The sequence below is a fragment of the Gopherus evgoodei genome, chromosome 8, assembly GCF_007399415.2.
Source record: "Gopherus evgoodei ecotype Sinaloan lineage chromosome 8, rGopEvg1_v1.p, whole genome shotgun sequence".
NCBI lineage: Eukaryota > Metazoa > Chordata > Testudines > Testudinidae > Gopherus > Gopherus evgoodei.
The window spans coordinates 54,395,608-54,412,119 of record NC_044329.1 but is presented as its reverse complement, the minus strand read 5'-3'; the positions used below and the strand labels follow the sequence as shown (position 1 = coordinate 54,412,119).

The window sequence follows — 16,512 nt, the reverse complement described above, 5'->3', positions numbered from 1 at the left end:
GCTAGTAATTATTTTGGAGAACACATGGAGAATGCATGAGGTCCCAGAGAACTGAGAAGGGCAAACATAGTACCTATCTTTAAAATGGGGAACAAAGAGGACCCAGGGGACTATACACCAGTTAGCAATACACCAGTCAGCAATAATTTTCTAAGCATCTATAGGATAACAGGATTGTATGTAATAGCCAGCACCGATTTGTCAAGAACAAATCATGCCACGCCAAACTGATTTCCTTCTTTGACAGGGTTATTGGCCTAGTGGATAGCAGGAAAGATGTAGACAAGATATATTTTGATTTTAGCAAGGCTTTTGAGAAAGTCCCACATGACAGTCTTATATGCAAATCAGGAAAATGTGGTGTAGATGAAATTACTACAAGGTAGTTCCAAAACTGGTTGAAAGATTGTATTCAGAGAGTTGTTATCAATGGTTTGCTGCCAAACTGGGAGGATGTATCTAGTGGGGTTTGGCAGGGGTCAGTCCTGGGTCCAGTACCATTCAATATTTTCATTAATGATTTAGATAATGGAGTGGAGAGTATCCTTCTAAAATTTTTGGATGACACCAGCTGGGATGGGTTGCAAGAGCTTCAAAATGACTGAGACAAATTGGAGAGTATTATCAACATGAGGATATTCAAAAAAGTGCAATGCACTACACCCAGGAAGAAAAAAAACAAAAGCACAACTACAAAATGGGCAATAATTGGTTAGGCAGTAGTATTGCTGAAAAGGATTTTGGGGTTATAGTGGATCATAAATTGAATACGAGTCAACAATGTGATGCAGTTGGTAAAAAGGTAATATTGTTCAGGTGTGTATTAACAGGAGTGTTTTAAATAAGATATGAGAGGTAACTGTCCTGCCTACTTGGCACTGGTGAGGACTCAGCTGGACTACTGTGTCCAGTTCTGAGCACCACATTTTAGGAAAGATATGGACTAACTGGAGAGTCCAGAGGAGAGCAACAAAAATGATAAAAGGTTTTTAAAAATGGGCATATTTGGTCTTGAGAAAAGAAGACTGAGGGGAAACCTCATAAGACTTCAAATATGTTAAGGGTTATTATAAGACGGTGGTGATAAATTGTTTTCAATGTCCACTAAACATAGGACAATATGTAATGGGTTTAAATCTGGAGATTTAGGTTAGCTAGCAAGGGAGATGTAGGTTAGATAGCAGGAAAATCTTTCTAACTACAGTAGAACCTCAGAGTTTCAAACACACCAGTCAACCACACACACCTCATTTGGAACTGGAAATACACAATCAGGCAGCAGAAGAGACACAAAAAAAAGCAAATGCAATACAGTACTGTGTTAAATGTAAATGACTAAAAAAATCAAGGGAAAGCAGCATTTTTCTTTTGCATAGTAAAGTTTCAAAGCTGTATTAAGTCACTATTCAGTTGTAAACTTTTGAAAGAACTGTAACGTTTTGTTCAGTTATGAACATTTCAGAATTACGAACAACCTCCATTCCCGAGTTTTTAACTTTGAGGTTCTACTGTATAAGGACAGCTAAACACTGGAACAGGCTACTAAGGGAGGTTGTGGAATAGCTGTCATTGGAGATCTTTAACAGGTTAGATAAACACCTGTCAGAGATAGTATAGGTATACTTGGTCCTCCTTCAGTGCAGGAGGCTGGATTAGATGATTCTAAGAGTCTATGTACCATAGCATTTTCCCTTTTACTGCATACCCTGAAGCTAAATTTTAATAATCGTTTTCCTGTAAAAAAGTGTAATGTTGAAAAAGTTTATTTTTAAACTATATGTGCATTATTTTGGAGGGTAAATTGGCTCACAGGCCCTGACTTGTGGTTACACCAGTTCCTTACATAGGCTGAATCTTTTGCTAGTTAACCAGCTGTCTTCTTTAATAGCATTTCTTTTATACTATATTAGGAGCAGTTCCTTAACATATTAAAATGTTTATTTTAAAGAAATAATTGTACTTTCAGTCTAAGAGTAGATTTTCAAAAGCACCCAAGTGAATTAGGAGCACAAGTCTCATTGAAAATATTTGAACTTGTGCTCCTAAGTCACATAGACTCTTGAAAATCCCACCATAAAACATTTTTAAATGTACATCTTGTATGCCGCAAATCAAACAAGATCTACACCTCTGAAAGGTAATTGTTCCAAGAAAAAAAAGGCATTTAAGAGGAAAATAGCAAATATGAAGTTATTTAGTGTGACATGGCAGACAATGAATATTTAAATGTAAAGTTAAATTTCATATTTAAACCAAGGAACTGACTAAGTTTCCTATGACAACAAGAGTCTACTTAAAGAACAAATTTAGAATTTTTATGACAAATACATTTTGTAAATCTTTTATCGCACTTCACTTTTAGGAAAATATTTTTTATATTAGTAACTCAAAAGAAGTGGAGAATGGATTTCAGATTTTGATGTCTTCTGGTAAGTAAGCATTTACCTACTAAATCTTCTCTGGAAGCAGCAGAACGAGGGGTGCTGGTTCCTGGCTCTATCTTTAATGAAAGCCTGCATTAAAAAAGGAATAGAAGTTAAAGTGTTAATTTATCAGGAACCTGAAGTGTTTTAATGTAAAGCTTTGAAAGCTAAAATATTTGTTGGCTTATGTTGCAAGATGTTTTGCCATCACAAGTGTAAGAGAGACTATATACATAAGAGAAATTTCAGATATGCAAATCACTTACGTAGCAATTAAAAGGGGGCAACAACCAACCCACTTTTTTTCTTTTACTTAACCCAAGTTTATATTTATTGTACTTTGATGTTCTGCTTTCCACAGCAGTGATGAAAATAAAAAGGCATATGCAGAAGTCACAGTAGGCAAAACCATTTATTATCTCCTGTTTTTATTTGTTCTGAAACCCCTATAATAGTGTCTCAATTTTATTTTTATTTATTTATTTTTTTTACTGGTGACTCCTTTCACATAGCATGTCTCTGAGTGTGACTCCCTCCTTATACATTAAGAACATTTTTTTATATATTTAACATCATTATAAATGCTGGAGGCAAAGTGGGGTTTGGGATGGAGCTTGACACTTGTGACCACCCCATGTAATACCCTCGCAACACCCAGTTTGAGAAACCCTGCCCTATAAGTTTTAACCAATAAGAACATAAGAATGGCCACATTGGGTCAGATCAATGATCCATCTAGCCCAGTACCCTGTCTTCTGACAGGGGCCAGTGGCAGATGCTTCAGAGGAAGTGAACAGAAGACAACAAATTTATCAAGTGATCCACCCGATCTTCTAGTTCCAGCTTCCAGTAGTTAGAGGTGTAGACACACTCCAAGCATGGAGTTGCATCCCTGACCATCTTGGCTAATAGCCATTGAGAGACCTATCTTCCATGAACTTATCTAATTCTTTTTTTTGAATCAGATATATTTTTGGCCCTCAACATCCCTTGGCAATGAGTTCCACAGGTCAACTGAACGTTGTGGGAAGAAGTACTTCCACGTGTCTGTTTTAAACTGCTACCTATTAATTTCACTGGATGACCCCTTGTTCATATGTTATATGAAGGGCTAAACACCACTAGTGAAAAGTGCTCTACTATTTTAAAAACAAATGAAATATCCTTCTGTAGATTTTTGATACAATATATAATCATATTGACTGGGTTAATAATTCAACCTGTTTATTTTCCATGACATCTTCAATACTATTGGAAAGCTGCAGTCTGCTTTTTGCTGAATATTTCGATGAATTGACCATTTTTAAATTAACGAACTTAGGAAGAACTTTTTAGAAAATAAAAGTTTAAAGGTTTGTTAGCCACAGGAATAATTTATACAATATTGTTACCATTTTAAAATTACCATTTCAATACAGCTTCATGAAAAAGGAAACTGTTTAAGTACTTTTTCTTCTGAGACTTATTTTTAAGTAACTATCTTAACTGCAGATAGTTACCTTTCTGACTCTTTACCTGTCAGAGAAAAGGGCTAGTTTTCCTTTGAAGAGAAAGAAAATGCTACAAGAATTAAGTATCAGTTGGTTTTCTCAAAGTAGTAATGGCCATCTCCTTTCACCTTGAAGAGACTAAAGTTATCATCTCCACAATTTTCTCAGTATACAAAGGCATATGCACTGCTAAAATCATATTCCTCATTCAGTTAAACCACATGACTCCACTGACTTTGCCTATTCCATAAAATGAACATAGGAATCGCTACTTTGGACCAATTCACTATATCTTCTAGTCCAATATCTAATCTCTGACTGTGGTCAGTGCCAGATGGTTCACAAGAAGGTGCAAGAATCTCTAATGAACAATTATAGAATAGCTTCCTTGGAATTCCATGGAATTTTCTTTCTAGCTACCACCAATGATTGGCTTATGCACTGAAGCATAAGGATTTATGTCTCTTATAATTTTTAATCTCTCTCATAAACCTATGGATGTTCTATAGTTACCTAGGTACATGTAGTTCTTTTTGGAATTCTGCTAAGGACTTGGAGTCAATTATATCTTGTGGCAAATGAGTTACACACGTTAATTAAGCGTCGTATAAAATGTAATTTCTTTTTATCAAATGTAAATGTATTTCTTTATCAGATATCCCTTAGTTCTTATATGAAAAAGTGTAAACAGGAGTGCCTAGTTTACCTTCACTATACCATTCATTACTTTATATATCTTTATTACCTTATATCTCCTCTCCAAACAGTTCCATCTTTCCACACTCTTCTCATATGCAAGTCTCTCCGTGCCTCTTATTTTCATTGTCTACTTCTGTATCCCTTCTATTATGCTTAAAGGATTTTCCAAATAAAAAAACATATTCCACTCTGCATTTAATTCTTTCTATTGTTACACCACCTAAAATTACTGAAATAGAGTAATGAAAAAAAATCTCTACTCTGATCAGTTTGTTTACCTTCTGCCTTCAACAGCATTTTGCAGTTTTACAGCAGAGTAAAGATACTATACTGGATTTTTTCCAACTTTAATGTTTAATCTTCTTATATATCTATCCCTCAAACAATAACAAAATAAAATGTTTAAAGGAAAAATTTAAGTCACGACTACTGCTGCTTATTTTTTTAACTCCAGTTTCTTCTCAGTCTCCTTATAGTAAAGAGAGAGAGAGAGTGAGAGAGAGAGACAGACTTATGGAAGTAAGAGAGTGGCAACGTTGAGGTTACATTTATTTACCTGTATGAACGCAGGATGTCTTGCCTGCTCATTATTGTATTCAAGGTTTCTGTTACATAAAACTCACTTTTTTAAAAGGAAAAAGAAAAGGTTATCTAGTCAGTTGTAGAATTTTATACTTACTTGTAATTGTCATCTTCCACAAACTTTTGTAGCTCTTCTATGTATTGAACTGAGTTCAAGTATTTTTGGACATGAGGCAACAGAGGAATATCTAGAGAAGAGGCAATATATTAGTTATCACTATGTCATTCATCGTTAGACAAAGGGAGTTTCTTGAAAACATTTGTATACAAGCAGATATTTCTCTTATTGTCTTTAGTTGGGGCCATAGATTACAATGATCCCTCACCACTGTTTTGCAGTTTTTTGTTCCCCCTCATCCATTACCATGCCTGGGCTGACCTCCCCTGCACCCAAGGAAGGCCAGATGTGAACATCTTCACAGCACGTATTTTGAAAATACAGAAGCGATAAGTAGAAGATAAATAAGTCTCATTCTATCCCTGCCTGCTAACAGGACAGGATAACCCAACAATTCCAGAACTTGGTTTTAATAGGATTTATGGTTATAGATGGGAATGGTACATTAATTAGTTAAGACTTATTAAATAACAGCATAGTAGAAGATGAACATTTTTATTTTATCAGTTGCCCTCAGTAATACTGCAAAAGTAATAAATGAGCTAGATTACCATATTCACAGGACTGCTGAAAATCTGAGATAATTCTAAGTATGTTGTTCATTAAATTTGATCTCTGCTCGCTTTCCAGAATGCTCCCTGTAGATGGGTATGCGGAGTCAATATACGTCAAGTCGGAGAGATAAATACCTGAATGAATAAGATTAGAGTATTTCCTTTATTTAATGTTTCAAATTTAAAAGAAAAAGCAATTAATTGAATTTGAATGTACTTCTGCTCACACTTACTAATGTGTATAAGTATCCATTGTGGCATTTAATCTTTGTCTTGCTCCAGGAGCAATGGAGAAAAAGCCCTGTGCCTGCAAGAGCTCTTTGCTGGTTTGTGCCTCAAGGAGGCACAAATAATATTGCTTGGAAATGCTGTGCCACCCCTTGGAGCAGTACTCCCCTTCATCACTTGTCCAGTGGTTTTGCCTCACTCCTTTCTCAGCCCTTTTTGCAGTGAACAGCTCCAGCAGCAGTACTAGCCCAGTGAAATCTTTGTGCTTATTGAGTGTAAGGACTTGCATTCTCCCCTGGGGTGAAAGTAACTTATAGGATTTATCGGTATGCTGGAATCCTGAGTGGGGGCCCGGCCTCAACGGGAAGAGGTGGGGCCTTTAAATCAAGATTTAAAGGCCCCAGGGCTCCATCTGTGGCTGGGAGCCCCAGGGCCTTTAAATAACCCCCCGAGCTACCAGCTGCAGAGGCAGCTGGAAGCCCTGGAGCTAAGGAGCGATTTAAAGGGCCCGGGGCTCCTGCCACTGCAGGGAGCCCTTTAAAGTGCTGCCGGAGCCCTGCCACCACTACCCCTATCCTGGGGCTCTGGCCACCCGAGCCCCGAGGTAGCAGCGGCAGGGCTCCGGCAGCGCTTTACAGGATTCCCCACAGCGGCAGGAGCCCCGGGCCCTTTAAAACGCCGTCCAAGCCTCGACACCTGAGTCCCAGGGTAGCGGCAGAGGGGCTCCGGAGGCAATTTAAAGGGTCCAGGGCTTCGGCCGCTGCAGGGAGCCCCAGGCCCTTTAAAGCATCAGCCTGGGGAAGCCGGTTTGGTCTGGTACGCCGTACCAGCTTACTTTCACCTCTGTTCTCTCCACAGAGGCCAGGCACAATGGAAGTTTGGAAGCTTTCCTTGTATATTATACAGGGACCAGGCACAATCTGACTCTTAGTCTTTGACAGTGGAAGCATATTAACATTTCAGAATCTTCAAAGTAAGTAAGTATCAAACTATGTGCAACTATGCCAGGTCTCAGCTTCTGTAATCCCAACAATTAATCATCATTCCCCTGACAAGCCTATAGTGGTATTCAACACAGAAGGTTCAAAAACATGAACTTTGTTAAACATTTTCAATGTGATACAATCTAATAAGGTGTAAGTTTTTATCAGAGGACATTAACTAACCATTGGAACACTTTACCAAAGGTTGCGGTGATTCTTCATCACCAGCATTTATGAAACCAAGATTGGATGTTTTTCTAAAAGATATTATCTAGTTAAAACAGGAATTATTTGAAGGAAGTTCTATGCCTCTTGTATACAGTTATCCGACTAGACGATTAGCTTCTGGCCTTAGAATCTATGAATATTTAATTCCTCCAACGCAGCTGTGTTGAAACAGACCAACAGAAAAATCTCCCCTTCTATGCCAGCAAAATGAACAAAAACTTATCAAATTGCAGCAACGGGAAAGCGTTTGCTAGACAAAGAGTATATGCAAATTGAAATCTGATTAGGACACTTGGATTAACATCCTTTCCCCACAGGTGATGGAACTAGGGCTGATGGGGTGGGCTGCCACAACTCTGGGCTTGAAGTGGTTTCCATCATATACAGGGTTTATAGTTTGCTTCAATGGCTCTCAGCACCTCCACTATACAAACTGTTCCAGGACCCCTGCCTCTCCCCCACACTTTGTAAAAGCTCTATAGGATCTTTAATGATTTTGAGTATTTAGTGTCTTAATTCCAAGTCTCATCTTTAAAGCTTCCATCTTTTTCCTTCACCACTGGCAACTTCGTTATTCTCTGTCCCAAAGGCTCACAACTTTGGAGTTAAAGCTAGCAGGATTTAACAGTAGCATTAGTGTGTGGAAGAGGGGAAAAAAAGCAGTAAAAGAAGACATTAAAGTCCATGTATTCCTCTCCATTTCCACTTCCAAAGCCTTGTCCCAATCCTGACCATTTATAGCTGCAACAAATGCAACACTATTCTCTCTCACCAACATGACACTTGCATCACATTTCCTTTAATCCCCTTGCATGTTGGAAGAGGGGGCCTCACTATCTACAAATAAGGTGAGTGAGGAATGGACTATAAGGAGTGGAAAAAAGGCTACTGAATTTCATCTCCATCACAAGGCTTGCTGACTTATCAATGCAAAGGGTCATGCTATGTGTGGGGATGGGTGAATTTCATTCTAATATATACATGCCCCAACATAGCCATACAATTTTTAAATTCATTTCACTAATAGCTTATTTGTTACACAAGAATTCAAAAGTGCTGAAAAGGTAGAACCTTGAGTTTTTCTCTATCAGGAATAGATGTAATATCAAACATCTGTCTAGGGTAAGGGCATGATGATTATGCATGGGTTTTATCCCCTTGACATTTTGACATTTTTTATTTATGATTTAAGAGCTGGTTGCTATATATCATAAATATCCCTAATGCCTTTTCCCACTAAAAACCAGTAAGCAAAACTGTGCACAACTATGGGAAAAAAGAAAAAAAGTCTTTATTTCTGATAAGTTTGAAGACATTTCTCTCCAATTCCCTCATTTTGGATTCTGCAGTAGAAAATGCTTTTGTTTCAACTGCTCTTCTACCACACTGGTTGCATAGATCTCTTCTCTTGGTTGGAACTTTATGTCTTCTATTTACTACTTCTACACTGTCATAAACAGATAGTTAAGGGTTAATAGAACAGGAGTACTTCATGTCTCTTTTGACTGTAAAGGGTTAACAAGTTCAGTGAGCCTGGCTGTCACCTGACCAGAGGACCAATCACGGGACAGGATACTTTCAAATCTTGAGGGAGGGAAAGTTTTTGTGTGTGCTGTTAGTTTTTGGTTGTTGTTCTCTCTGGGTTCTGAGAGTGACCAGATGTGCAATCAGGTTTCTCTCCAATCTCCCTGATACAGGTTATTATAGATTCAAAATAGTAAGTACTAGGTGATAAGACGAGTTAGGTTTATGTTTGTTTTCTTTATTTGCAAATATGTATTTGGCTGGAAGGAGTTCAAATTTGTATTTTGCTGAAAGGATTTTAATTTGTACTTGTATACTTAGGCTGGGAGGGTATTCCCAGTGTCTATAGCTGAAAGACCCTGTACCTATTCCATTTTAAATTTACAAAGATAATTTGTACTATTTTTTCTTTCTTTAATTAAAAGCTTTTCTTGTTTAAGAACCTGATTGTTTTTTGTTTTTTGGTGTGAGACCCCAGGGAACGGGGTCTGGATTCACCAGGGAATTGGTGGGAAGAAAGGAGGGAAGGGGGAGAGAAAGGTTAATTTCTCTCTGTGTTAGGATTACTTTCTCTCTCAGGGAGAGTCTGGGAGGGGGATTGAGAAGGAGGGGGGGAAGGTGAATTTTCCTCTCTGTTTAAGATTCAAGGAGTTTGAATCACAGTGACCTTCCAGGGTAACCCATGGAGGGGAAGCCTGGGAGAGGCAACGGTGGGGGAAAGAGTTTACTTTCCTTGTGTTAAGATCCAGAGGGACTGGGTCTTGGGGGTCCCCGGGCAAGGTTTTGGGGGGACCAAAGTGTACCAGGCACTGGAATTCCTAGGTGGTGGCAGCGCTACAAGTTCTAAGCTGGTAATTAAGCTTAGAGGAATTCATGCTGGTACCCCATCTTTTGGATGCTAAGGTTCAGAGTGGGGAATTATACCATGACATACATCTACTGCTGTTTCAGCATCTGGTAAGAGCTTCTCATGATCTGCACATTTCACTGTAGGGATGCACACACATACTTCACCCTCTCCCGCCAGGAGACATCCATATCATAAGAAAATGTGACTGCTTTGCCTACATTCTGCTCGCTAATCCGACTTTCATGTAACACTGTAAATTTCAGAGCAGCTTGGTGCTGCTACCACTTAAAAACAACCTGTTATAGAAATGATTTCTTTTCATCCCCCAAGATACAGTCTGAAGTGCAGGACAGGCAATATTCAGTCCTGTAACTGTTAAAAGGCCCAATATAACATGACCCTGCAGGGTGAGGAAAACTTCATAGCTTACCCTTGGAATGGGGAAAATCTCAGTTTTCTAATGAGACAAAGCACTTACTTCTAGCCCTGGAAGGCCTCAATATAGCCAACCTTAAATTCAATACTTTGTACAACCCATCCCCCTGCTATTTTAGGTAATACTTATGGGACTTCTAAAATTAGTTATGTTTTTCTTTTTTCTGAGACCTGTATAATTAGAGTCAGAGTAATCCAAAAATGTTTGGCTTTACAGGTGGAAGAACATTTAAAAACACACTTCGTTGGAGCAGTGATTGTGTTTGTACAGCTCCTAACACAGTGAAGCTCTTAGTCCTGAGTGGGGCCTCTGGGCATTGCTCCAATATTAATATACAAACACAGTCTGCATGCACACAGAAGCAAGTTAAAAGTCTTCTGGCTGAAAGGTGACAAAAAGTTCATAGAAAGTTATTAAATAGAATCTGATATAGAGTTTAATTTTATTTTCATCTAATTTTTAATTCAGGATTTTTTATTCTGCTAATACTAGAATATTAATTTACTAAATGATAAATAAATAATGATCAGTGATTATTATTTAATATTTATATTGTGGTGTTACCTAAAGGCTGTAACCATGTTGGATCCCATTGTACTAGGCAGTAGTCCAGAGATAGTCAATAAAAGTCCCTGATCTGAACATTGTACTATCTAAAATAGAAAGAAGGGTGAATAATGTTGTCACAAACAGATAGTTAAAGGTTAATAGAACAGGAGTACTTCATGTCTCTTTTGACTGTAAAGGGTTAACAAGTTCAGTGAGCCTGGCTGTCACCTGACCAGAGGACCAATCAGGGGGCAGGATACTTTCAAATCTTGAGGGAGGGAAGATTTTGTGTGTGCTGTTAGTTTTTGGTTAAATGTTCTCTCTGGGTTCTGAGAGTGACCAGACGTGCAATCAGGTTTCTCTCCAATCTCCCTGATACAGGTTCTTATAGATTCAAAATAGTAAGTACTAGGTGATAAGACGAGTTAGGTTTATGTTTGTTTTCTTTATTTGCAAATGTGTATTTGGCTGGAAGGAGTTCAAATTTGTATTTTGCTGAAAGGGTTTTAATTTGTACTTGTATACTTAGGTTGGGAGGGTATTCCCAGTGTCTATAGCTGAAAGACCCTGTAACATATTCCATCTTAAATGTACAAAGATAGAAAAAACAGTAAAAATTTTCTTTAATTAAAAGCTTTTCTTGTTTAAGAACCTGATTGTTTTTTTATTCTGGTAAGACCCCAGGGGACTGGGTCTGAATCCACCAGGGAACTGGTGGGGAAAAAGGAGGGAAGGGTGAGAGAGAGGTTAATTTCTCTCTGTGTTAGGATTACTTTCTCTCTCAGGGAGAGTCTGGAAGGGGGAGAGAGAAGGAAGGGAGGAAGGTAAATTTTCCTCTCTGTTTTAAGATTCAAGGAGTTTGAATCACAGTGATCTTCCAGGGTAACCCAGGGAGGGGAAGCCTGGGAGAGGCAACGGTGAGAGAAAGGGTTTACTTTCCTTGTGTTAAGATCCAGAGGGACTGGGCCTTGGGGGTCCCCGGGCAAGGTTTTGGGGGGACCAGAGTGTACCAGGCACTGGAATTCCTGGTTGGTGGCAGCGCTACAAGTACTAAGCTGGTAATTGAGCTTAGAGGAATTCATGCTAGTACCCCATCTTTTGGACGCTAAGGTTCAGAGTGGGGAATTATACCATGAGAAATGTTTACTGGTTCAAACAGCAGAGATTCATGAGGAAGAAAAGTGTAGTATTTGTTATAAATTTATGGATTAGTGAACAGATTATTTCTGGAAGGAGATATCTAAACAACTATTTCTTGCTTAAAGTTAAGTGACAGCTTTTTTATCTTTAGCACAATTAAGAGTACCTTTCTAGAGAGCTCCTCTGCAAAATACAAGATCCTTAAACCTATTTATCAAATCTAAAACAATTTTAAAAGAAAAAATAAACCAAAAAATTTATTTAATTAGTCATTTCTGACAAAATTGACAACTACACTAAACAAAATCCCAAACTGAATCAACTCCTGTACACAAACTGTCAAGTGACAGAATTAAAAGCGGACGATGGTATCCTTCATTTCTTAAAAGCACGTAATACATGTGGCTTCTGCTTCTTTTAATACTAATCAGATGGCATCAAATATTCTAATACCCAATCCAACACCAAACATAGCTCTAACATTTTCCACATGTATCAGATTCTTTGTGAGTGTAACAGCTAAAACTGTTTCTTATTAAGTGAACTTCAAGAATTGAATGTGACATTCTGTTCAACATTCTTCTAGACTATAAATGGTTCATTTTTCCTGTTGTACCCAGTCAGTCTGCCTCTTTTATTCCTGGGAACTCAAATTGAGTTCATCAGTCTGAAAGAATCTTTCTTCTAAATGAAGCCCAGTACTGTAACAACTTGAAAGGCATCTTTAGGCTGTGAAATAAAATATTAGTTTTGTAATTGCCTGCTGAACTCTTGCACAGACTGTTTCCATATAGTGCCCTCCCTCTAACCAACAAACAATCTTTCCTTGTCCATAGCTCTTCAGCCTTCGCCTGCCCTTTCATAAAGGCAATGACAGGAAACCCTAAGGAGTTTTGTTTGCTCTTCAGTGAGTTCATAGTGACATCAGAGGTGGGCTGAACGGCTAAGTCTAGTGCGTGTTTGTTTAAGAAAAGGAAAACTGTCCAAGCGTACCGCATATGGAATCTGGGTCAGCTGTAGCTAGTTAGTGCATTTCTGCATGTGATAGTAAGACACAGCAGCTTCAAACACACTACTATCCCTTTTTCTGGAATAGAATACACTGGAACTTCAGTTATGTTTCTTAGAGAGATTTAGTTGGATTGATTTTTTTTATTCTATTAAATCTGCAGGAAGACGACCAATTTCTTAATACAGTTTGGATCTAACAGGGCAAGAAAAAAAAGTTTTCACTAGAACTACAGATTAACAATAACACTGGTAACACAAAGAAGAAAAAAAACAAGTTGACTTCTGGATTTTCAATCTACTGCAGAAGCAAAAAGCAACAGCAACATTTGTTTTTGGTAAGTTTTCTATTTTAGCTTAATTGCAAATCCATAGGTAAATTATTTGCAAGCAAGTCTGCATATGGATGTTGTATATATATGCACATTTCTGCATGAGATTGATACATTTATGTATAGAATACTATCCTAAGAGTTATTTGACAACTCTCAAACATTAAACTAATTTCTGTAGCATCTGATAATAATCATTAAAAAACTCTACGGACACTGGAAAAGTTTAACATAGGGGAAAATCATGACAGCATGAACCAATTCATTTGAGTTGTTTTGAAATACTTTCTAGTCAAATTTTTATTCTACAGTATCTGTACATTTTATTTTACGTTAGCTTAATGACTTAGTGCACATATATAGTTATAGAAAACCAGCAGATAGCATAAAGGAAATTATTTAGTATATGCAGTTAGAATATCTTGAACATAATGGGTAACACCCTGGCCCCGAAGTTAATGGCAAAGTTCCCACTGACTTCAGTAGAGCCAGGATTTCACCCAACTTCAGAGTGTACTGGTAGCGAGCACTACTAGAGCTAGAAAATGGATATCCAAGTAAAACCACTTTAGAAGAAAACAGGCCAGCATAGTCAACAATTCAAACAGCTACTAATACGCATCAGTCCAAATAATATGTTTTATTAGGGGATTTTCTATCTAAGACTACTATTTGCATTTTCTCTATTAACAAACAATTATTCCAGTTGTACAAACAAACAAGAATGATATTAGTCATATATCAGTTTAAAATAACATTAAAACCTGTAAATTGACAGACAATCAAGCTGTTTGATCTCATGGCCAAATACTCATCTTTTCCTTTCCTTTAAAAGCTTTAACTATGTGTAATAAAGGATAGCTGTATGTACATTTGGCTACTAGTGTGTTCCCAATGCATCCACAAAACTAGAGGACTAAAATGTAAGAGAATGAAAGTTAATTACTGAATGACTGGTTAAAGTGCAAAGCCCATGAAGTGTTTCATAAATAATATTGTGAATCCTAATTTACAACTGCATTCATGCTAAACGGAGAAACATTTAAGGTTTTTAATATTTGAAAAATCAAAATGGTTAAATTTGAAATCTAGTTATTAGGACTGAAGAAAAAAGCAGAATTAAAAAATATCAACAATTTAAACAAAGTTTACACCTTTCATCTCTCCCTATGCATTTTTCAAGATGGATAAATACAAAAATATATTAAACCATCTAGAACAATGGAAAAGATATAAAGTAACTATTTGTATAATCCTCAGGAATCACCTGCAGATTAAGAAACCCCAGAAAAAAAACTAAAGGGAAATTTAAGTGTGGCAAAAAAAGTGATGGGGGAAAAATAACTATGGCATAAAACAAAAGTCTTAGACATTCTTGACAACCTGTTCAAATTCTTTAAAAGGTAAATAACTACTTTTTCTAACCCTCCTCTGGCTCCCATTACAATATGCTATGGGGTGTAACCAAGAAAGCGGAATGTCATTGGAAAATCTACATTTTGTGTTTTTGAAAGTAGTCTTCACTACTGACACATTTAGTTACTTAAGGTCTTTGCTACACACATTTTAGAACAGTTCCTAAAATCTTTCAACAGCTGAGTCAATAATTCTGGAGGAATATAAAGCTATATGTTTTTGGACCCTAAGCGCTAGTTTTTTGCTCTGAAGTGTTTATTTTAAATAAATCAGTGGAATATCAGTATTTATAGTCAGAATATTTTGGACCTTTTGGAACATGTAGCGTCTGCCAAAAATTACATAACTGTTACCAAGTTTATTCTGACAGCAATAACTGGTTTTAATTTGCTGTTCCTCAGATGTGCTGCTATTAATCTGGTCCGTGAGAGGTATATAGTGATTAATGAACCAAAACTTCTCAGAGCTTACCTACTGCCAAGTGCAAAATGTTTTCAATATCAGTTCTGCAGGGAATTTCTAAACATGCGCAATGCTCATGTCTAGTATTTCTGCTTGTTAAAAAGTTACATGTAGGTAATGTACTTGCAAACAAAAGCCAAAACTTCTGGCTACCAGGAACACAGTGACTTTTGAATCTGAATAGCTTTAAGAAAGAAAAAAGAGGATTTCATTGATGTTTTTGCTAAATTTTCATAATATATGGCATGATAATCTTTAAAATCCTCTTCTGCCGAGAGATTTTCTTTCAATTTTTAATTTTAAAAACAATTGTCAAGTTTCCCTGCTGAAAAAAAAATATTTATTTTAACACACACCTGAAGATTTTAGCCTATCTTGAAAATAGCCTTCTCTTTGTCCTAAGGAGTATTTTGAGTAGAAATGCTAAACATAATTCTGTTGTGCCACTATAGTGATCTGACACACAAAATATAACATTGTATTTTTACTGGATTCTAGTGGACAGAGATTTAAGTAATCCAGTTATACAGTCCAAAGTAGAGGCACTTGCTGAACAACAGCTTGCCTACATGGAGAAACTTACCAGGAGAACAATACGAATATAATTATACCAGTATAACTGCCCGTGTAGACATGGTTATTCCAGGATAAGAGTGGTTTTTTTGGTTTAGTTTATATGTCATTTTGAAAGCAACACAAAATAAGCCCTCTCCCCCAAAGCCACTCTTATTCTGGAATAAGCATGTCCACATGGAGAATTATACCAGGATGGTTCTGTGAGTTATTTCCCCACATAGATATTCCCTAAAAGATTTTTCACTTCTTTTAACAACGACAAAGCTGTTCAGATGTGTATAACAAGATGAAAAACTCATAATGTGGAAAAATAATTTGCTTTGTTATAAAGCTGTGCTTTTTCTTCTACTGTGTGTGTTCTTAAAGTATGTGCACGTGTGCACCTAAGAATAACTTCCTCTTATTATTTAGAATGTGTCTAGTATTTATGACTGTATCTTGTTTTAAATGTGAACTCTGGCGAAAGTAAAGAAACACTGATAATATGTTCTCCATTCAAACATAAAGTACAAAAGCCTGTCCTCAGATAAGCATGTTAAAATTCCATCAGTTTCAATAGCAGTAGCCTATGCCTATCTGAGGGCAGAACCTGGTCCTAAAAAGTGAAATGAATTGGAAAAATCAATCATCCCTACTATGGAAATAAAATCTTTTAGATCTTCAAATTCTATCCTGAGACACAAAATACAAGATGTAATTAAAATATACAACATAATTAGAAGGAAAAGAAAAAACAGGACTAATTTCATGCGATTGAAAGACCACTGTAAACCTTAAATCAACAAAACTTGGAAAATATGTAATCTGTTAGACAGATCACATTTAGCAAAATGACTTAAGCCAATGTACATTACAGTTTCTTCCATGGTTTCAAAATTCTAGTATGCTCAGTATGAAAACCACATCAGCTCAAA

General features: G+C 37.0%; 2 protein-coding genes across 7 annotated transcripts in view; one reads left to right on the top strand and one right to left on the bottom strand.

Annotated features, from left to right (window-relative positions):
* Positions 1 to 16,512, bottom strand: part of RALGPS2 (Ral GEF with PH domain and SH3 binding motif 2) — a 281,794-nt gene that overhangs the window by 75,211 nt on the left and 190,071 nt on the right. For all 6 annotated transcript variants that reach the window (XM_030571858.1, XM_030571857.1, XM_030571855.1 and 3 more), the window contains 3 exons: positions 5,864 to 6,001; positions 5,292 to 5,382; positions 2,446 to 2,513 (listed from right to left, as the gene is read on the bottom strand). In XM_030571858.1, the coding sequence (XP_030427718.1) occupies positions 2,446 to 2,513; positions 5,292 to 5,382; positions 5,864 to 6,001 (297 nt within the window). The remainder of the gene's footprint in view (positions 1 to 2,445; positions 2,514 to 5,291; positions 5,383 to 5,863; positions 6,002 to 16,512) is intronic.
* ANGPTL1 (angiopoietin like 1) overlaps positions 12,817 to 16,512 on the top strand; it is a 44,436-nt gene continuing 40,740 nt past the window's right edge. The window contains 1 exon segment of the mRNA XM_030571860.1: positions 12,817 to 13,150. The gene's annotated coding sequence lies outside the window, so the exon portion shown is untranslated.